Here is a 20,169-nt window from a genome sequence, read left to right as displayed (position 1 = left end):
TCACCGCAGTAAGGGGAGGAAACCTGTCAGTCGTTCGAAATAGGGCTCTATGATACATGTACCAGGTCAGATGCTTCCATTGGGTATTATTGTGTGGATCTCTAGAACGAATCTCAAGTCCATAGAGGTCATCATGGCAACAAAAAAGCAGAACATGAAATCATCCTTAAGCCAAATGGGCAGCCACTGGCAAGGCAATAATGAATAATGAAGATGAAGATGAGAAAACAAAAAGAAAAGACGTGGATATAAGACCCAGCAAGCAGACTGAAAAACGATGTGTCGCAAACAAGCTTTGGAAATCGCAGTTCATCGTAAATGGGACATTCCATAGAACAGTCGGGTCTGTTTATTCAAGACTGACATCCGGACAGTGGATATCATAGCACATGAATGAGAACAGAGGGGTATGCTATGGAGTGACCTGAAGGGGGGAGTCGTCAAATTTTGAGAGAAAAAAAAGGAAAGATCATCGGGTGGCGTCTAAGTGGGCTTTTCACATCCAATGCGGCCCAAAAGGGCTTTCCGATCACTGGGGTCGAAGGGAACGCGACCACGACCACGTGCGCGCATTGAAGCAGCGCCGTTGGAGCGCTGACGACGCAAGGCGGGGGCATTCTCGATTTCAGCTGGGTCAGCAGTGGCGCCATCCTTCGCAGCCAACCGCGCTGGGACGTGGGATGCGGTCTGGCCTTCTACTTCTTCCGTTTCGTCTTCCTCGTCACTGCGGGAGTCCTCGGCGTTACCACCGCAAATCACACCGTAGGCAACACGAACAATCATGCTGAACCATACAACGGACAGACCCTCGATAATCAGTAGGAGGCACAAGAACATCCATTTGAGGGTGGAATTGAAGCAGATTGGGTTGTCCAAACTGAAGTATGGGCCAAGCATATATGCAAAGGCATTCGGGGTCTCTGCGGAAAGGAACTCGCCGGTGGTGCCAGCATAGCAGCCGTAGGTAAGCTCACGGGGAAGATCTTGATAAACAGACCAGCACACGATGGGGTAGATGATGTGCCGAGTAATGAGCCATGTGCTCATGAAGAGGCCGAAGGCGACATTGCATGCTGTCTCGAACTTGGAATATTTGAGAATCTTCGCAGACTGTGGAATTATTAGTCGTTGTTTGCAGACACTGGACGAATAGTAGGTGACTAACCGGTAACAAGAAGTCCACAATATCCATGAGACACAGGACAACATTAGACACGTTGTACATGGCGTAGATGTAGGCGGAGCTCAAGAGAGCAGTGGTGATAATGTGGTGAGAAAGCATCTGGACGTGATCCTTCCGTCTTTCCTCAACGTGGATCACAAAGATCTGTTGCACGAGGAATGCAAGCTCAACGAGAAGATACCACTTCATCAAGCCGGACAGAGGACGGGCCGGCCACTGCGACCACATGGCGGAGAAATCTCCCCAGTAGTATGAGTTCTTCCAAAGATACTGCAAATCGAAGGCATCGGTCAGCTACAGGTTCTCAGGCAGAAATTTGTGGTCCAAACGCACCAGTCCGACTCCCCAGATGAACCCATAGTACATAGCTTGCCAACCCTGCTCGGCAATGCGAATCGACTTCTTGCGCTTCAGACCGGAGGCGCGAGCCAATGGCTGTATGATCCATTCAATGGCAATAGCGCGAATTCCAGTGAGCGCGATTGCAGCACTGGCCACGAAGTAGATATCATCCCAACCTTGGACATAGGAGTCTGAGGATTCGTTATAGTAAGACAGTTGGAAAAAGGGCTGGGTATATGGGCGGAGGGATGGGTAAAGATTATGAAGAGCCAGCAACATAGCCAGGATGGTCAAGGAGATTCCTGTTAAGAAACAATTGGAGTCAGCGCTGCGAGCTTTACAAGGATGTTGAATCTCGCATATGCCAAGATTTGGGAAAAGAGAGCAGCTTTTGCGTCGAGTGCAAGCTCTTCAAGCTCTTCCATTATCTCCATTTGAGTGCATGGGTTCGGTGAGGTTGTTTCTTCATACCAATCTGGTTGGCGACCACCCACTCGCGGAACGTGGTCTCCTTGGCTGGGCGCGATCCACTCGGAGAGGAAACGTAGGCCTTGCACTCCGGGCGCTCTGAGAGAGGCTGCGACGGCGCGGCTGTATCTGCCATGGTGAATAGAGCACCACTTCTATTGTAGGGAGAGCTCGGAGGTTCCAAGAGGAGGGTCGTGAGGGAGGAACGAGGGTCGGGGGGTCGAGACTCGAAAGCCGAAAGCCGAAAGCCCAGAGTCCAGAGAGTCCAGAATAATCAACGCCGAGGTGGATATGGGACCTGCCTCATGTGAGCCCACCGTGGTTTCACTTCGTGGATCGTTCAACCAGGAACGTGAAAAGTATCAGATCAAAATGAAGAGAGGATTTGGCTTGAAAAAGGAGGGAAATGGAGGGGGAACGTGGTCCGGCTTGTTTCATCTCTTCAAGACGACGATCGCTCCCCTCACCGCCTCGTTAAATGTTGAGTGACGATATTGATGATTGGATGTCCACGGTGCAGGCACTAGGTAGTTGAGAGCTTGGCCTGATTTGTTATAATTTTTTTTTGGTTGGTTCTTTCAAAGATCGGATTTTATACGAGGTTCTACAAGCTATGTCAACATCCTGCCTTTTCCGGCCGATTGATCTTGATACCACAGAATTGTTTCGTGTCTTGGCATGGGATAGGGCAAATGGGATAATAATAGAATGTGGGAAACACAGGGCCTTTATACTGCGTACCTACCGGAGGTATTCTATCACTCTAAACCGTCTGTAACCTCTCGCACAAAATCATTGGCACTCACCCCCAACTGGGCTAAATCGATTCCACCCTGTCCGGCCATGACCCGTGACATCGCCCTTGCGACTTCCTCCTCCTCCCAAATATTGTTGAGGATCTGCTCCCCACCTTCTCCAGGCCCCTGAGTGGGGTTCTCCGAAGCCACCATAGTCCGCCAATACAAGTCATCGCGATATTTCAATCCCTGGTCTCGAACCACTGCATTACGAGTAACGTTGGTAGCATGTAGTTTCGAGTTTGCGCTCATCAACGCCTGCACCGCCACCGACACGGCATCGTCAACTTGCTCAGCGGGCGACGGCGGCTTGAAAAAGAACCGGTTGGTCGCAGAGAGCCAAATCACAACCGAGCAGACCACATCGCAGATCACGAACGCCAGCGGTCGCAGGAGCGTCATGTAGTTGTAAAGCCCAGAGGGCGGTATTTGGCTCTCGCGTACGGCGCGTGGCGCGTCCTGGATCGCATCGTAGGTAGCCACAATGTAAATGTCGATAGCCGCCAGGACGAGTGCGGCGAGTGTAAACTTTGTACGCCAGCGGGAGACTTCGCGGCCTGCGATGGGCGCGGATGTCGCTGCGCCGAGAATCAGGAGATGTACCAGGTGTGGGAGCAACACATGGAACGGCAGGTAGTACATCAGATATGTGTTGAGGTTGTCAAAGGAGCAGTACTGGCATGATACCAATGCATCAGGCCCAAAGGTCAGGTACGCCTTACGAGCTCTCAGGGAGGTGAACCGGGACTGGAGAAGATTATCCGCTTCGGCCAGGCGGTTATCTGGCCGGAGCCGGGCGAGGCGGCTGAAGATGACATCGGTCGGGGTGTTGAGGCGAGAACGAGTGAGGGTGAAGATATTGGGCTCGGGCGCGTGTGGGTTGAAGGGTATGCTGAGGAGCAGAAAGAATACGATGCTGCAAAATAAGATGTTGAGCGCTCGACCAGGAGCGGCAGGTAGAGGACACGGCGGTGGCCGACTAGCAATGGATACCCGGAGGCTTCGGTAGGCATTGATCAGGCGTGGGAGTAAGATTGGCCCGAAAAAGATAAGGAGGAACTTGACGCTATTCACGATTAGACTAGATGGCGGAGAGTGTGGAGAGCTTTGGAACTTACGTTTCCCAGGAGACTGTAGCCATGATTAGTGATCTATTGGGACCTGAGCCCGTACTTCATCTGAATTTCAAGCAGGATGCTATGGTTGTTTTTAGATGGAAGCAAAGAGTGTCGAGTGTAGCTTCATTCACTTCGGGGCCAAACGTGGGTCTGTCCTTTGAGCGGCCAACTGTCCAACCACATTCACCATCGCGTACAAAGAAGATTCTTTGTTCTCAAGTCAGGCTTGCCTTGAGAGTAATCGACGATATACGTAAATCAAGGCTGAAATGCTTTGGAAATAAGAACATCATAGCCGCGACGCAATAAAGCTTTACACTTGGCTATACAACCCAAAAAAAAGCATATTGACGCCAGTCTCACAGAAAGGAAAAAACAAAAAGTAATGGGGCGAGCCGGGATCGAACCGGCGACCTCTCGAACTTCAGTCGAGCCCTCTCCCAACTGAGGTACCGCCCCATGTGATCATGTCATGTGATGGAATAAATGATTTATGAGGCACATGCTAGCGTACGTGCTAAGGTACACATTTGTTCTATGTATATACCAGAAGATACATGTTAACTACGTACCTAGGTAGTTAGTTAACTATACATACATGTACATCTACAAAGTATATATGTAGTATGTACTTACCTAGGTCCTCATATGCTCTCTCTTCTGTATATTCGCACAGGATATACGATCAAAAGCTACAGTGAAAGAAATATCTACAATGCGGCGGAAGGCAGGTTCCTTACTACGATATCATGTTTCTTGTATACGAACGATGTGTCTCAATTGGATAAATCGCCAGGAAAAAAACTATGTAGACCAAGCGAAAAGAAACGAACAAGCAAAGAAAAAAAAAAGACCGGGGGAATAAAATAGCACCGTGTGCGCCTTCGCAATAACGCAAGATTTCCTATTTGAATGAACGCCATTTATCGATCTAATCAACCAGTCAACCAGTTCAAACCATGTGGCCCGAGTACATAGCAGGGTGATGGGCCAGGTCAGGAGGACGGATATCTCCAGAGTCGCGAGAGTACTTGGACGAAGCGGCATCGTTTTGCTCAATTAAAGTAGGATCCACGGGACGAGAGATCTTGAGGGGGAATCGGCCAGTGAGACGCTTGGTGGCACGCTTGACAGGGTTCTGGCGAGTGTACATGGGCAGGGTGTCCTCCTTTGCGCCTAGATGAAGGGCGCGATGGCTACTATGACTGCTGCGGCTGCTGTGGCTGCTGCTTGTCCGGCTCATTGCCTTCTGAGGCGCGACTGCACCGTCTACCCGCACCTGACGGGCACTGACGCCGGTTTCGGGATCGCTGAAGATGAAGCTCTGTGGGAGAAAAAAAAGGTTAGCGGTGAGTCAGGGGAATATATATTTGGGGGGTCAGGTGTTGCGAGTCTCGCCACTTACTGCCACGACGTTCAACACGCTAACGATCATGGCCAAGATGCCAGCGGAAGTGATAATCCGCCAGAAGGCCATGCCAATGGACTCCTGGGTCATGGCCTCAGTGTTCAGCGCGCCAAGGGTTGAGACGCCCAGGATCATCATGATCCCACCGAGAGAATAAAAGCTGGATTGCTGCCCAAACATCGGCCAATGATTGTCAAAATAGCTCTGTAGGATGGGAAGCTCAGAGATAATCATAAAGACTGTCTATGTTAGTATTTAAATCGCACCCATGGAAGGATGATGGTACTTACGGCTGACCAGAGCCACAACGGCATGGGTCACAGCCTCGAAGAAGAAGTAGCTGTTCAGCATCTTAATCTTGGCCAGCATAACTGCACAAGCAGCTATGAGATCCATAAAAGTGATAATGTTCAGAACGCGAATGACGTTCAGGATCACGTACCCTGGACCAGCCAGGGACTCACGCAAACGAGTCATCATGATTGAGGTACAAGCCTGGTTGCACGGGTCTAAAGGATGGGAGACACTCGTGCTCGAGTGGGTATAGAAGATAGCCTGCTGGCTGACTTGGGGGATGGTTGGGATTAAAAGAGAGAAGAAAGCGCCTGTCCAGCAGAAAGCTTGATATTCTTAGGGACAATGGAATAAAGAGACAAGGCGAGATCAACTCGAAGGCAATAATGGAAGAAAGCAACACAAAAGAAAGAGACGAAAGGAAAGGCAACGGGGGCGACAATGAAGAAAGAATAGATCTATGGAAGAATGACAGGTAGTGAGGTGTAGCAGCCTAGATGTATATTTCCGACAAATGGGTCTATCAATAGACTTGAAACGCCCGGACGAACCACACAAAGAGTACTTAGGTAGAGCCCCAGAATCAGGGAATATCAGAGATTTACGCCCAGTTTGGGGATAGAGAGAGAGAGAGCTTCTGCAGGAGGTGTTTCATTGTTGCGACGTGGGCAACAATAGGGACCGTTAAGCGCAGAGACCGGGAATCGTAGCCTGAAAAAGCCTAAACCCCTACGCCTCCGCCATTGGAATCTCAACTGGGGCCCAATGTAGCCAAATGACTGGCTGTTAGTAGATGATGCTTCGAACAGATGAAACTAGGTATGTAGTCGGCGGTTGCGAGAGTGAGTACTCTTGTTTCCATATTATGTTTCCGTGTCCCTCAGGCATGTCTTACTGCCTGATGAGTATGGATTATAGCTCTGAAGGCTCTGAATGGGCATATATGACAAGGCCACTCTGGAAAGGCATTTGACGAGTCTCGAGTTCGCTAGCTGACTTGCAATGTTTTGCTCATCAATAGGCGCCCAGGTGAATCTTGGAAGTATGTAGAAAGTTCCGAGGTCAGAGGTGAAACAAGGTAATATAGGCGCCCAATCATTACCAGCACACATGCGCCGAGGAAATGACTGACAGGAGAAAGGGACCCTGACTGAAAGATACTGAGATCTATAGATAGCCCTATGAGGCAGAAGAATGGCGAAATGGAGAGGAAAGTAGAGGGACAACAGAGGGAGATTCCGTGGAACCCGCTTTGATTCGCCGCCGGGGGAATAAAGCCGCTCAACCCCTCCAAACTTTTTCTCGTCTCTCCAAACGCTTACCAGCCCTACGATCCTTTTTCTTATTACTTCGATAATTTACAACATGACGCGCGGTAACCAACGTGATAACGATCGGGCCAAGGCCCTGAAGAAGGCCGGCAACACCGTTCGTTTTTAATTCCCAGTCCTTTCTCCAAGATTCGTGCGACTGACCATACCCACAGAAGAACAAGAACACCCAATCTGGGAGCGAGTTTGCCAAGTCCAAGGAGGATGCTGCAGCCATTATGCGCGAAAAGCAAAGAAAAGGTGTGTACTGCGTACCCCAAGTGGAAGTGGAAGTTGCTCGGCGAGAGTTCAAACCGGAGGATGCGATGGGATTATTTTACTGATCGCTTTTCTTTCATAGCGGACGAAAAGAAAGCTGCCGAGGCAGCAGGAGGGAAAAAGAAATAACGTGATCCATCCTTCGATCCAACTGCCAACCTCGCCTCCTCCCACGTTTCTCGCGATCGTCCGAACAAACAACCGGCCGGGCCGCATCGCAAAGTACACCACGAGTGAAGGACAGAACTGGCTTTCTGGATAAGATAGGAATCATCCACCCATTTCCTATCTGCAAATGCACGGGGTGTCTAGCGAGGCGTTTATTTGAATCATTGGCGTTCATCACACATTTAGCCCGAGCATGACTGTATACCAAAGCGCTAATTAAACGAGGCAACGACACATGAGGAATATCATGGAGGCGCATTTTTGGTGGTAAATCGTAAGCACGTAAGAATATACATATGATATCCGTTTATGTAGTATCTTCTTGGTTTTCCGCCCAATACACTTTTGCCCGGGCCAGCCAGGTGTGCCACGACTGCTTCTGTCGACCTTCCTGTTCCATGGACCAGTCACTAGGTATGTTTTGATGACCATTATGCTTTGCTATGGTATCTACCACCAAACTTTCAAGGTAGAACTGCCTTGAGGTCTGGTCAACGAACGTCCAAAGGCTCTCGCCTTCCCATCCTACGTTGAGTGCAAACTGAACAACTCGCTGAAGAGTATGCACTCGAATCTGTTGCTCGGGCAAATTGCTCAGGATGTAGATCCCAAAGCTCCAGCCCGATATGTCGCGTGGATTGGCTAAGCACCAATCAGTGACTCTGTCGACAATCGACATTGCGAATTTAGTCTTCCCGGTTGCTTGCGCTGTCTTCTCAACGGCATCAGCAAGAAGTACATATAGCTGTCGCATGTAACTAAATGCATAATAATTCTTGGGGTGAAGCTCTCCAGCACGAAGAACAACTTCCAGTTCCCTTTGTTGCAGCTGGAGCAGCTCGTCACTGCTCAGCTGACGCCTTTGGAGAAGATGAACTATCACCCACAGCCGGTGATGCCAAAGTGTCGGCGACTTGGTATGCCGATGAAGTGGCGAGCACTGGTAGCTCGACATGAGCGTGAGCTCGGTCTCTAACATTTTCGTTGTGGCAGAGGTCTGATTTGAAATACCAGGGCAATGCTCCATGGCCGCCTGCAGTCGGCGTTTGCGCCAATTGCAGGCCGTGAGATGTTCACAGTCAAAAAGAAGCATGACCTCTGTAATCATCGAGTCTGTATTTGTAGGCTGAGATTGGGTGGAAAAGGTGCTTTTCAGGTCATCCTCGGACATAGGTATTAACCGGTCGAAAAAGAGCTGTCGCGCGACTGTGAAGGCCTGCACTAATGCTTTCTTGGTTATTCCCACCGAGGAGCCATCTTGTAAGAATGCAGCGCCCAGACTGGGTGGAATAATCTCGATTTCGAGGACTTCATTGTCTCTAGATGCGAAGATGCGGGCGAGTTGTTGGAATGCATCCTTTGGGTTGGACATTGGAAGACGTGGTTGTTTCTTGGCGATTAAAAGTATTTGTCAACAAAGATGTATCATATTCTGTTTGTTTGCGATAATTCCGTGAATTTATTGCCTTCCCACAGCCAAGTTGGTAGACAAGCGTGATGTAGACCGTGATGCTGTGAAGGCGGAAAGGCCAAGTCCGTTGTTATTTCCACCTTCCCCCAACAACGGACGTCATTTCACTCCTTAACCAGCAACCACTCTCTCTTCCGCTAGGATATCTCCTCTCATCCAGGCAATATATCATAGCCTGGCTTGGTCAGCTGACTGAGTGGACGTCGCTTTCCTCCGGGCTCCCCTAGCCTGTGCCGTCGCATCGAACACCTAATCTCGGTCTCCAATCCCGCCACAATGTTGTCCCTTGTTCTTACAGTTTTCTTTGTGCACGTCGCAATCTACCTGGTCAATACGATCGGTGCGAGCACCATCGATGGTCTTGTATGTGTACAATGAGCGAATTTATGGACTCGAGTCCCAAGCTTCGCGGCAGATCTTTATTTTGATTCCACATGCTGACATCTACTCTTTTTTGACATGCAGTTATGGCTCCTCTACCTAAGATTGCCGACACCCACCGCGCGGACTGCCCGCAAGCAGCAGCAACTGAAGCGCCAAGTCCTCGAGCAGAAGCAGGAAATGAACAGCACCAGCTCCCAGGATGAGTTCGCGAAGTGGGCAAAGGCCAGAAGACGGCATGACAAAACCATGGAGGAATACGAGGCTCTGAGTATGTCCTCTATCACAAGACTACAACGTGGATGGTTATGTACCTTGACCAGAATGCTAATACACTCTCACAATAGACAAGGCTCTCACCTCCCAGAAGTCCTCCTTCGAATGGACCGTGAAGATCGCCCGTTGGCTCAGCACCAACGGTCTGAAGATGTTCCTACAATTTTGGTACTCCAAGACACCTGTCTTCCCGCTTCCGGAAGACTGGTTCCCCTACTACGTTCAGTGGATTGTCTCCTTCCCTCGCGCGCCGCTTGGATCCGTCAGCATCCATGTTTGGAGCAATGTTTGTGCGACAGCTATTGCCCTCGCAGCCGAGGTTGTCGGAGCCTTGCTGGTACAGGTTGTAGGCCAGAAGAAAGACCAGAAGGAGGCCGTGCCTGTCAGCGTCGAAGGGAGCAAGGCACAGTGAAACACCAAAAACATGAACCTGGCTATGTATTTTGCTTAAGGACGGGTTGTACTATACGACGTGGAATGCTACGACTGATTTATGAATATTGCATTTTAATCATTCAGTTCAATTGCATTGGTATTGGTTTGCATTGCTCAAATAAAAAAACTCACTAGCTATGTATGATGTTCATCAGATAATTTTAAATCGTTTATCGTCAACAATCCCCTTTGGGGATCTCTGTGCTTGACTCTATGATTGGTATATCATCACGCGAACAAAAAAAAAGAGCCTATGGCAAGATAGAGAGTCCGGCCCCTGTGACAGGGCTTCTGTGACGAGACAGTATCTCATCACCGCTTTGCCATAAGCTACAGACTCTTGAAAAAGAACAAGGAACTCCTCGCCTCAAGAATGAGCCCCATTGAGTTACCACCATCTACCTCCAAAGAAGCAGACGAGAGGCAATCGCATGACTATTCGAACTTGACGAAAGGCAACCCAATAACAAGGAAAGATGTTTTACCACCAATCCTACCCCCTCCAGCACCCAATACACACCCCATTGATTCCAGAGACATCGTGAAATGCAACCGTCGGGTGGCACGGGGTACCGTGGAGGAATAGGGCGTAAGCCGCTATCGAATTGCTTCTATGGCGGCGCGTTTCCGCAGTGCCTGGCTTGGTACTCTGGTGTGACCCAAAGCGCAGGATGTCCGGGGACTTTCTCCCAAAGCAAGATTGGAAAAGGGAGCGAGGCTTCCTTTGTGTGTGAGCTTTGAATGCGATTCTTTGAGCGAGGAGTTGGAAGAAGAAGAGAAACAGGAAGTGATGTGAACAAGGTTTTTATTTTTTTCCGACACGGTCAGGTGATCGCGCTAGGCTGTGTTGGGACTAATGCACATGGCATCGGCAGCCGATCGTTAAGTAGGGCTTCAGATCTTCGCAGGCATCCAAGGAAAATGTTGAGAAGAAACATAACGAATTGTCATTTAATTTGCTGCTATGACAAATGGTGGACTATTATTCCCCGATAACCAGGTTCTATCTAGGAATTGGACTCGATAATGTTGATGGAGTCTTCGACTTGAGTGGCACTATTTCTTGAACCTACGACTTTCAGTTGATAGAGTTTGGTTTGGAGGGAAAAAAAGAATAATGCATTGGACAAAAGGGCTATTCGTGGAATTAAAAACAATTTTTACATGATCCCATTTACGCCTTGGACTTCTTGGTGGTCTTCTTAGTAACCTTGCCCTTCGCCTTGGTGGCAGGCGACTTAGCAGCAGGCGACTTAGCAGCAGGCGACTTAGCAGCAGGCGACTTGGCAGCCGGTGACTCTGTGGCAGCCTCCTTGGGGGTCTCTGTCTTCTTGCCCTTCTTGGCCTTCTTGGGGGTATCTTCGGTAGGAGCGGGGGCCTCGATGGCCTTCGCGGGCTCCTCGGTGGCTGCCTCAATGGTCTCGGTGGTCTCAGTGGCCTCAGCAGCCTCAACAGCCTTGGGTGCCTCCTGGATGGGGACATCCTCAACGCTCCTCAGCTGGGGAAGATCGATCTCGTAACCCAGAGCCTTCATCTTGTTGGCCTTGGCCTCTCTCTTCTTCTGCTCGCTCTCAATGCGCTTCTCCCACTGTTCACGGGTCTTGCCCTTCTCAAGACGCTTCTTCTCGATACGGTTCCATGGGGTAACCTTGAAACGACGGTTGGCGCCCTTCCAGACCTCAGGGTGAAGCTGCTCTTTCGGGACGAACTTGCACTTGACGATGTGGCCGTACATGAGGTAGTTGTCCATTGTGTCAGCAACGATCTTAGCGACGGTGGTCGATGAGAACTCAATGAAGGCGTAGTGCTTGGAGCGGCCGGTGAGACGGTTGCGCGAGAGGCGAAGGTTGGTGATGTCGCCGAACTGGGAGAAGTAGGCCTTCATCTGGTGCTCATAGAAACCGTGGGGAATACGTCTGAGAATGGAGTGTTAGACAGTTCAAATAAGTCAAAGTTCCATATGGAAACTCACCCAATGTAGACAGTGCCGGGCTCCTCAGGAGGGCCGTTCTTCTTGAGCTGCTTGGCGAGCTTGCGCGCGGCCTTCTTGGTGTCGGGGACCTTAGGGATAGGTTCACCCTCTTTGTAGCCCTCACCATCAGACTCGTCCTCGTCGCCACTGCTTTCGAAGCCCTTGATAAGAGCCTCAGTCTGGTCATCGTCGCCATCAACCTCAGCCTCGCTCTCATCGGCGGGGGAGGCATCCATCTCGACATCTTCTTCCTCTGATTCGACGACGGGCTCGGGCTTCTTGGTGGTCTTGGGGGCGGCCTTCTTTGCGGCGGCCTTCTTGGGAGCGGGGGCGGCCTCAACCTCCTCCTTCTTGGACTTCTTGTTGACAGGCTTCTTCTCAGCCTTCTTCTCGGCCTTCACAGGCGCAGCAGGCGCTTCGTTCTCCTCATCGGTAAGGAAATCGGCAGCGCGCTTGCGAGGCTTAACCTGGCGAGTGGTCTCGCCATTGGCCTTTGCGGGAGCAGCAGCCTTCTCTGCCTTGGCAGATGTGGAACGGGTCTCCTTCTTCAGAATGGACTTAGGAGCGGCCTCTTTGGGTGCCTCGGCGGCCTTGGCCTCGACCTTTTTGGTTTTTTTGGCGGGCGAGTCAGCGGCGACGGGCGCAGCTATAGGAGCGTTAGTCAAATAAAACAAGATTTCACTTGTAATTGGATTCTCACATACCCTTGCGCTTTGAAATTCTCTTATCAGGGGCCATTTTGACGTTTTGTTGTGTAGAATTGGAGACTGTACGCTGCTCAATCCTCTGCGGGAAACTTTTTTTTCTTCGCTGATTTGCTCGGAAGGCGGTGAGTCCCCTCGTCGACCCATCACCGCCCAGCATGTTTACTTACTTGCTGCATCTTTCTTACTCTTTCTTTAATTTCCGATGGGCTACACCGATGGGGAAAAATAAAAATACGTCTTTGACGCATGCGCAAATCTGGGATGATTCTGCCCTGGTCCAGTCCTGGGACGATGCTGTAGAAGAATACGAAGTCAGTTACCAACACCGATTCACGTGACCACTATCTAACATCATGGCAGCTTTATCACAGCATTCATGCCAAGGGTGAGAATGTTGAAGATGTCCTGAAAGAAGCAGAGGAGTCTGGTGCTGCTACAGATGCTCACACGGCTGACAAGCAAAATGACAACGCCGCGGCCGACCAGGATGTCCAACCTAAGGACGAAGACGTCTCAATGATCATTGATGAGCAAACTTCCGCCTCTGTTCATGCTTCTACCATTTCTGCTTCTATTCCTGAGTCTGCTACTGACGCTGCTCCTGCGGTATGATTCCAATTATGATTTCTGGCGGAAGTGATAACTGATGAGATCCAGCCTTCCCAACCCGAGGCTTCGAAGCCTGCTACGCAGATGCCTCACCCTATCATGGCAACTGGTAAGTTTCTCAGTCCCGATGAATACTTGCAAGTGACTCACATGATTCTTCAGTGCAAGATGAGTCGTTGAAGAACCTCATGATGTCATGGTACTACGCAGGCTACTACACGGGCCTTCACGAGGGCCAGCAACAGTCAAACCGCAAGTAGGCTTCACCATGTGATTATGCTCATATTGTGGGAACAGAACGGAAATTGACTGAAGGCTCTTGTTGTGCAAATCAAACATGCAGACTTAACTGCCACTATCATGGAGAGTACATTTTGCGATTGAAATCACCATGTCAAATTAATCATGAAATCTGACAATCTCATCTTTTACTCATCAAATAAATCTCTCAATAGGGTCATCGAACATCTGCGCGTGGAATGAGTAATACAAGACGAAAACAAATATCCATCACCACCCCTTGTCCACAGAGAGGATGTAGCTCATCATTATTGGGTTAATATCACCATCCCCAGTCGTATCAATCATCTCTCAACCCTTGTTCACTTAGAGACCGATTCCAGAGCCACCAAGGATACCGCCAACGATAGGAACCTTGCCCAACGCGTTGGGCTGGGTTGTGGGCTTTTGGGTAGGGGTGGCAGTCGGGGTAACGAAATTGCCAGAGGAAAGCTTGTTGCTGTGGGTAGCAGTAGGAGCAGGGTTGCCATTTGCTTCGGCCTCCCGATCCTCCTCCATCTTCTTAGCGACCTTTGCCTCGATTTCGGCTGCTTGTTTCTTAGCATCCTCCCGAGAGGTATCCGGCTTGGCCTTGCTGTCCTTGGTGAGGCCGTCCATGAGGCCAGTGGCACCCTATACGTCATACATCAATATGGGCCTGAAGATGCTGGTATTGGGATGATTGACATACCTTTAACTGACTGAGGGTGCCATCGAGGCTGAGAGGGCTTGCTCCATCACGCTTGACAGGCACAGAAACAGCAAGGACTGCCAGCATGAGCAGAATAGAAAGGAAGGAGAGATTGAAACGAGCCATTTTGGGTGTTATTGTGTATGTCAGGTAAGATATAGATCAAAAGAAGGAATGTATGTTCAAAGAGTGTGTTGAACCGAGCGGAAGTGGTAGAAGTTCGAGGGAAGGATTGATGCTACTGGGAAGAAAATTGAGCCAGGGGCCCGGCGGGAATTCCGTGGAATTTATATACAGCCCCTTCGTTCATGTTATGAAGGGAATGGCAAGCAAAGGGGGAAATTGGGCGAGGAGCCCTGTTGCGACGCAAGTGTTGTCTGGCCTTCGTGTGGTATATACTTGGATTTTGTGTTTGTTGTGTTCGTTGAACAACGATTGGAATTATGCGCCTATTCCATGGACTTACTCGCTTTAGACAAGGTGTGAAACTATCCGCTTGAGACTTACCATGGGTGTGAAGGTCCTCAATCTCGAGGTATATCCTTTGGAGCTAAGGGTCAGCATGATACGAATCAAGGGATGTACGATGGCAGGAGATCAATGAAACAAAAGGAATTAATCGACTGATTCCATGCCTGCACCCACAAATAGTAGGCCCACATGCCATGTTGAAACGTTCTGAGGCGCATCAAGTGCACATTCATCGTTGACCCTTGTGATGCGACCAACCATAAACGCTCAGCACGCACAGTGCAACTACTGAGTATTCTGCAGCCTCTTGTTCAAGACACCGGCTAAGATCATGACCAGAATATAGAAAGAACTTAGATCCACAGGGGTGGAGACATAGATCTTCGATCGAGAGTTGCTAGCCGGTCCCCAGCAAGGATCAAGCTTGTAAGATACAGATCTACAACATTCCCCAAACACGAAGCATTCAATGGTCTTTTCTCCGATGTCACGAGGCATCGCCTGTGTGTACATACATAGGTACTTAAGCCAATGATTGAGCAACCATTCATAATTGGGAGTTGTTTACAAGGAATGTATCTCCCTACTTTGACACGCACAGCCCCATGAAGGGAGCGGACGCAACACGAGGGAGGCTCCAGAAGGACTTGTCCGACTGTGAGGGCTCAGTTTTGGCATCTTTTTGACCTCAAACATCATAGGTATGACGGACAAGACTTCGAAGATGCCAAGATGGACTACGTCTAGCTAAGCTATATCAGAGTTAGTGAAGCAGAGATATGCAATTGACCAATCCTTTCTGTAGGAAGTGATCACATCCAAGTCAGGGAAATGAGTAGCTCGCAAGGTCGAAACCCCAGCATTAAAGGGTTACGGTACCAGTTGTGACTGGCCCCTGCGAGTAAACAAGACCGACAGACTGCAAAATTCATCTCAAAAGAGGATTTGCTTGGGTATGTTGGCTCAAAAGCGAACCCGTTCCCCTCTGGCTGCATGTCAGGGGGCGGGATTAGAACGAGCATTCTTCGGTCTGGGTCCCTAAGCTAAAATATGTAGACGGAGTGAGATTTTTCCATCGACAAGAGTGTGTTGGGGACCGTGTATATGTTTTGAAGTGAAGAAGAAAGGAAAAGAGAAAGCGGAGCGCGAAATTTTATTCGACTGGCCCGGTAGCGCGGATTAGGTCAGCAGGGTCACGTGTGAAGTTTGTGGGGCTCTCTGCCTTCAAGGACCAAAAGAGGACCAGGAGAAGACAAGTAGAGGACAAATAGGAGATCAGCGAGGGATAAGGAGATGGCACGTTGTCAAAGATGCAGTCAGCGGACAAGAGTATAAATAAAGATAAATCGATGTAGAATATGAGCGAGCAATAAAAATGTTCCGATTCGCAAAATGGTAAAGCACTCAGAACGACTTGTAAACAACACCCTGGTATATATAGGCTCCACAAGTTTTATATCAACCCAAACTTTAGGAGACACCCTTGATATTGCTGATTTTACACCACACATATGTTTCTGATATGAGTCTCGAGCTTCATGCCAGCAAGCTTGAATTCGAGAACCAAAATCATCGCTCAAACAAAGACAAGATACCGGATGGAATCAGGAGGAACGAGCTGGTGGAGTCAGGACCCCATATAAGGGGCTGATCTACACACCTCAGGCATCAGCATTCTGTCGGAGCATGAGATCGGCATACCGGAAGTTTAGTTTATCCTGTCCACGCAGTATTTTTGATATTAGTCAGATAGTCATATTTCCTGCTAGAATAGTGGATACAGAAATACAGAGATTTCAACTCCCTTGATTGGACCCCTACTATACTGAATACCACGTCAGTTGACAGTTATAAGCCCGGTTCGCACGAAATAAGGCCGCTATTCGCAAGATATAGCGCCTATCAGCACCTGAAAACCTCCAAAAGCTGCACAGTAGCCCGCTGAGGCTATACAGCACCCAACCCCAACAATGGAAGCATCAACAATTCTCTCCGCCACAAAGGGCGAAAAACTAAAGGATTCGCCCCAATGGCGCACCTAGTTCGCCCGGGTAAAGCTATATGCGACACAAAAATAAGTCTGGAAGCACTGCGACCTAAATACCCCCCCCGATGGAGAGACCGATTAGGAAAGAAGAGCCTATTAGGCCGGAATACCCCTACGGAGGGACCGAATCAGACAAAAGAGATTAGAGAGACGAAATAGATATCTTCAAAGTGGACTAATCGAAATAGGATAGGGAGACAAAAGGGCTTTCTAATATAAATGACCATATTTATGCCTTCCTAGACCTAATCCACTATACCGCTATCACCGACTATCAGACCCCGTATAAGAGACTTATATACCTAAGAGATCGCTTCGCGAGATCGACTACACACGAGGAGGAAGTCCGAATAAAGTGGAAGGTCTTCGCTATCCAAAAGCCGACTAGAGATATCGAATAATAGCTTAAATAATAGAATACCCTAAGGGAGTAAGCTATTAGCCTCGGCATCGATAACGGAGACGTAAATAGGGACTTCCTATATACTATCAAAGAGGTCTTACCTATTTAGTAGTAAGGAAGATATTAAGAGATCGTTATAGATAAGAAAGTCTATTAAACCTATAATCTCCTCGAGTCGTTCCGCGTAATAAATCGAGAAATAGGGGTGTAAAAAGTATTATCTACTATACCCCTAAAAGGGGCATTTTTAACCTAGCAAGGACACTAAGAAGCAAAGTCCTAGACCTAGTCCTAGACTAAGGAGCCGATCCTATTTAAAAAAAGGAGGTGCCTATACGGGAACCCCCACTATTTACACAAAATAGTAATATACTAGTATCTTAATAAGGAAAACCGCCCCGAAGGGACCTATATTAACCTAAGAAAGCTAGAAAAGATTAAGCAAAAACTCGCTGAAGAGCCTACTTAGAAGAAATAGGTAGAAAAGAAGGTAGAAAAGGCATAGCAAACTTAGTAAACTTAGTAACCTTAGAAGGAAGAGTTTACAAATCAAGTGAGCTTCGCTACCACCCCTATACCGCATATTAGCACCCTTAAGCCCTACACTAGAGAGTAGGGGGGGGTAGCTCGGACTAGCGAATATACCCTCTTACTTACTAAAAATGGAGAACCTATCTTAAAAGATAGGTGGATCCTTAATATAGGATCTAGCACCTATATCTATAATAATAGAGACCTTTTTATCGACTTCATACCCTAGATTTCGGATCTTACGACGGGAGATAGTACCACCTAGGTGCTAGGAAAGGGGAAGGTTAGACTAGTAGGCAGATATCTAGTAAAAGGTAAAATAGAGATCACACTTAGTAATACCCTCTATTCCCCTAGCTTCTATATAAACCTAGTATCCTATTCTATACTAAAAAAGAAGGGCGGGATATAGTGCTAGCGTATAAACTATATTAGAGACCCTAATAATAGACTAGTTATCTACGTCAACCTTTAGGACTAGTTTAACCTCTAGATCTTTAATTAACCCGGAGAACTTATATAGCCCTAGTAAGCCTATTTTATAGAGAGAAAGTCTATAAAACCTCAATAATTAAGAGCCTTATCAGATATCTAACACCGACGGCTTACCTATATTAACTAGCGAAGCGCTATAAAACTCGCCACTATAGTAGATAGAGTCATTTTTAACGATAAAGAAAAGGAGTCTACTAAAATATAGGCATTATGCTAGACTTATCAGCTAGGTCGTGCACCAAGGCAGATATTAAGACGCGTAGTTAGACGCACTTTCGGACGATTTAGAAGAGTGCACTTTAATCTCATTTAGCTACCGCTAGTAAAGAATAAGCACTACTAGATCTCTTATTTTTACCTAGAAGGTCCTAGGTTTCATTAGCTAATAACCTATAAAATAAAGCCTAAGTGTTAGCTAGCGATCAATCGTTTTATAGAACTAGTAAGAAACCAATAGGATCTACCAATTAAAGCCTTCTAATACGATAATAAGTCCTTAGCTAGAAAACCTACGGAATATAGCCTCACTTCTAATAGTATCCTTATATATTATAACCCCCTAGGGCACTCCGAAATGAATGGTTATACCGAAAGATCCGGTAGTATAATTATCACCCGTATATATATACTCGTACTTAAAGGAAAGCTCCTAAAAGATCTATAGCTAGAGGCCGCTAACGCTACGGTATAGTTACTAAATCGTACGCCGACGTATATTACTACCGAAAACCGCTAGGTCATACTATAGGAGGAGGTGCGGAAGGAGTTCGCACCGTAGGCGCCGAGGATTAACCTATTAAATATCAAACTGTATAGAAGTTTAGCATACTATAGGATCGATAAATAGGTCTAGTCTAACAAAATAAACCCACGAGCTAAGATCGGATTCTTAGTTAGCTATATAGTATCTAATATCTAGAAAATCTAGTTTCTATATAATAGGAAAGTAAAGCCTATTAGGGATATAGTATTTAATAAAACTCGCAAATATACCCCTAATTATAATAGATATTAGCTCATTCTAATACTAATATAGTAAGAACCTTAGGAAATTACTATAAAAGAATTCAACTAGGTGCTCGATCGCGTGATAGCTAGTTAAGAGACTAGCAAAATAGAAGAGAGAGATCATCGAGATCTATAGGAAGCTTAGTCTAATAATCTATAAGAAACTCAGCACTATAATCATCAAGGATCTCATTAAGGATCTTAGTAAGGATCTCAGTAAGGATCTTAGTAAGAAAACTAGCAGAATATATAGCAGAACTCTCCGTAGAGGGAGATAGCTAGTGAAGTTAGTTAGCGAGATACTACCCCACTTTAGGGGGTGGACTAGTAAGTGGTCCTACCCTCCCTAAAAACTACGATTATATAGTAAATACCTAAGATCTATAAACCCCGAGCCCCGCTAGATATATTTCCGGATAAACCCCTTCCTCCGCTCCCTATCACGCCGCTATAAGAACCCTATACGTAGGATCACCATACTACCCCTAGTTAGGGGGTAAATATACCGGAGGATCTAGAGGATCCAGTCAGCGACTAGGTTTAGGATAATAAAGCTATTCCTATAGTGGAAGATAAGCTAGAAAGACAACTATAGGCGGAACTTCTCGCCCTAAGCAGACAAATCATAGGAGATATCGACACTAGTAACATTATCAGTAGAAAGCGAAAGCGTTAAACTAGGCAAGACAAAGACTATATCTATATAATAATCACAGAAGCTATAGACGAAAAGGAAGACCCTCCTACACTACTATATACTTTCGCTATAGGTCTATATACTAAGAAGCCTAAAATCAGACGTTATCAAGATAATCTCCCCCTAGTCCTAAAACACTATAAAGATGTTATAAACCATCCATTTTAGGAAGGCTTTCTCGTAGTAATAAGAAAGGAGATTAACTCTCTAATAGAAAAGGAAACCTATAAGATCATAGAGAGACTAAAGGATAGAGGCAAGTAAATACTACCTCTTATATAGGTATTTACCTATAAATACGATTAGGATAGTTATCTAGTCAAATTCAA

General features: G+C 47.5%; 10 protein-coding genes across 10 annotated transcripts; 4 read left to right on the top strand and 6 right to left on the bottom strand.

Annotated features, from left to right (window-relative positions):
* Positions 1-483: 483 nt before the first annotated feature.
* On the bottom strand, positions 484-2,129 carry N7457_002350 (uncharacterized protein; the record flags this gene model as incomplete). Its single annotated transcript, XM_057173396.1, has 4 exons — positions 484-1,110; positions 1,166-1,453; positions 1,517-1,827; positions 1,997-2,129. 4 exons carry the CDS (start codon positions 2,127-2,129, stop codon positions 484-486), a joined length of 1,359 nt encoding a protein of 452 aa, XP_057033547.1.
* Positions 2,130-2,751: 622 nt separating this feature from the next.
* On the bottom strand, positions 2,752-3,931 carry N7457_002349 (uncharacterized protein; the record flags this gene model as incomplete). Its single annotated transcript, XM_057173395.1, has 2 exons — positions 2,752-3,856; positions 3,909-3,931. The coding sequence occupies 2 exons, from the start codon at positions 3,929-3,931 to the stop codon at positions 2,752-2,754; spliced, it is 1,128 nt and encodes a 375-aa protein (XP_057033546.1).
* A 929-nt stretch (positions 3,932-4,860) lies between these two features.
* N7457_002348 (uncharacterized protein) lies at positions 4,861-5,796 on the bottom strand (the record flags this gene model as incomplete). Its single annotated transcript, XM_057173394.1, has 3 exons — positions 4,861-5,232; positions 5,314-5,555; positions 5,607-5,796. The coding sequence occupies 3 exons, from the start codon at positions 5,794-5,796 to the stop codon at positions 4,861-4,863; spliced, it is 804 nt and encodes a 267-aa protein (XP_057033545.1).
* A 1,179-nt stretch (positions 5,797-6,975) lies between these two features.
* N7457_002347 (4F5 domain protein) lies at positions 6,976-7,328 on the top strand (the record flags this gene model as incomplete). Its single annotated transcript, XM_057173393.1, has 3 exons — positions 6,976-7,038; positions 7,097-7,181; positions 7,282-7,328. 3 exons carry the CDS (start codon positions 6,976-6,978, stop codon positions 7,326-7,328), a joined length of 195 nt encoding a protein of 64 aa, XP_057033544.1.
* A 346-nt stretch (positions 7,329-7,674) lies between these two features.
* N7457_002346 (uncharacterized protein) lies at positions 7,675-8,739 on the bottom strand (the record flags this gene model as incomplete). Its single annotated transcript, XM_057173392.1, has 1 exon — positions 7,675-8,739. The coding sequence occupies one exon, from the start codon at positions 8,737-8,739 to the stop codon at positions 7,675-7,677; it is 1,065 nt and encodes a 354-aa protein (XP_057033543.1).
* Positions 8,740-9,114: 375 nt separating this feature from the next.
* Positions 9,115-9,907, top strand: N7457_002345 (guided entry of tail-anchored proteins factor 1; the record flags this gene model as incomplete). Its single annotated transcript, XM_057173391.1, has 3 exons — positions 9,115-9,201; positions 9,304-9,490; positions 9,567-9,907. The coding sequence occupies 3 exons, from the start codon at positions 9,115-9,117 to the stop codon at positions 9,905-9,907; spliced, it is 615 nt and encodes a 204-aa protein (XP_057033542.1).
* A 396-nt stretch (positions 9,908-10,303) lies between these two features.
* On the top strand, positions 10,304-10,671 carry N7457_002344 (uncharacterized protein; the record flags this gene model as incomplete). The annotated part of the gene is given in 2 exon segments (XM_057173390.1): positions 10,304-10,499; positions 10,517-10,671. 2 exon segments carry the CDS (start codon positions 10,304-10,306, stop codon positions 10,669-10,671), a joined length of 351 nt encoding a protein of 116 aa, XP_057033541.1.
* A 433-nt stretch (positions 10,672-11,104) lies between these two features.
* On the bottom strand, positions 11,105-12,640 carry N7457_002343 (RNA-binding protein; the record flags this gene model as incomplete). The annotated part of the gene is made up of 3 exons (XM_057173389.1): positions 11,105-11,846; positions 11,903-12,548; positions 12,607-12,640. The coding sequence occupies 3 exons, from the start codon at positions 12,638-12,640 to the stop codon at positions 11,105-11,107; spliced, it is 1,422 nt and encodes a 473-aa protein (XP_057033540.1).
* A 124-nt stretch (positions 12,641-12,764) lies between these two features.
* On the top strand, positions 12,765-13,478 carry N7457_002342 (uncharacterized protein; the record flags this gene model as incomplete). Its single annotated transcript, XM_057173388.1, has 4 exons — positions 12,765-12,920; positions 12,970-13,215; positions 13,267-13,327; positions 13,381-13,478. 4 exons carry the CDS (start codon positions 12,765-12,767, stop codon positions 13,476-13,478), a joined length of 561 nt encoding a protein of 186 aa, XP_057033539.1.
* A 346-nt stretch (positions 13,479-13,824) lies between these two features.
* N7457_002341 (uncharacterized protein) lies at positions 13,825-14,314 on the bottom strand (the record flags this gene model as incomplete). Its single annotated transcript, XM_057173387.1, has 2 exons — positions 13,825-14,130; positions 14,189-14,314. 2 exons carry the CDS (start codon positions 14,312-14,314, stop codon positions 13,825-13,827), a joined length of 432 nt encoding a protein of 143 aa, XP_057033538.1.
* Positions 14,315-20,169: the final 5,855 nt, after the last annotated feature.

This window comes from Penicillium paradoxum (genome assembly GCF_028828445.1).
Source record: "Penicillium paradoxum strain IBT 22861 chromosome Unknown utg000003l_segment0_segment0, whole genome shotgun sequence".
NCBI lineage: Eukaryota > Fungi > Ascomycota > Eurotiomycetes > Eurotiales > Aspergillaceae > Penicillium > Penicillium paradoxum.
This window is presented reverse-complemented; position numbering and strand designations above follow the sequence as displayed.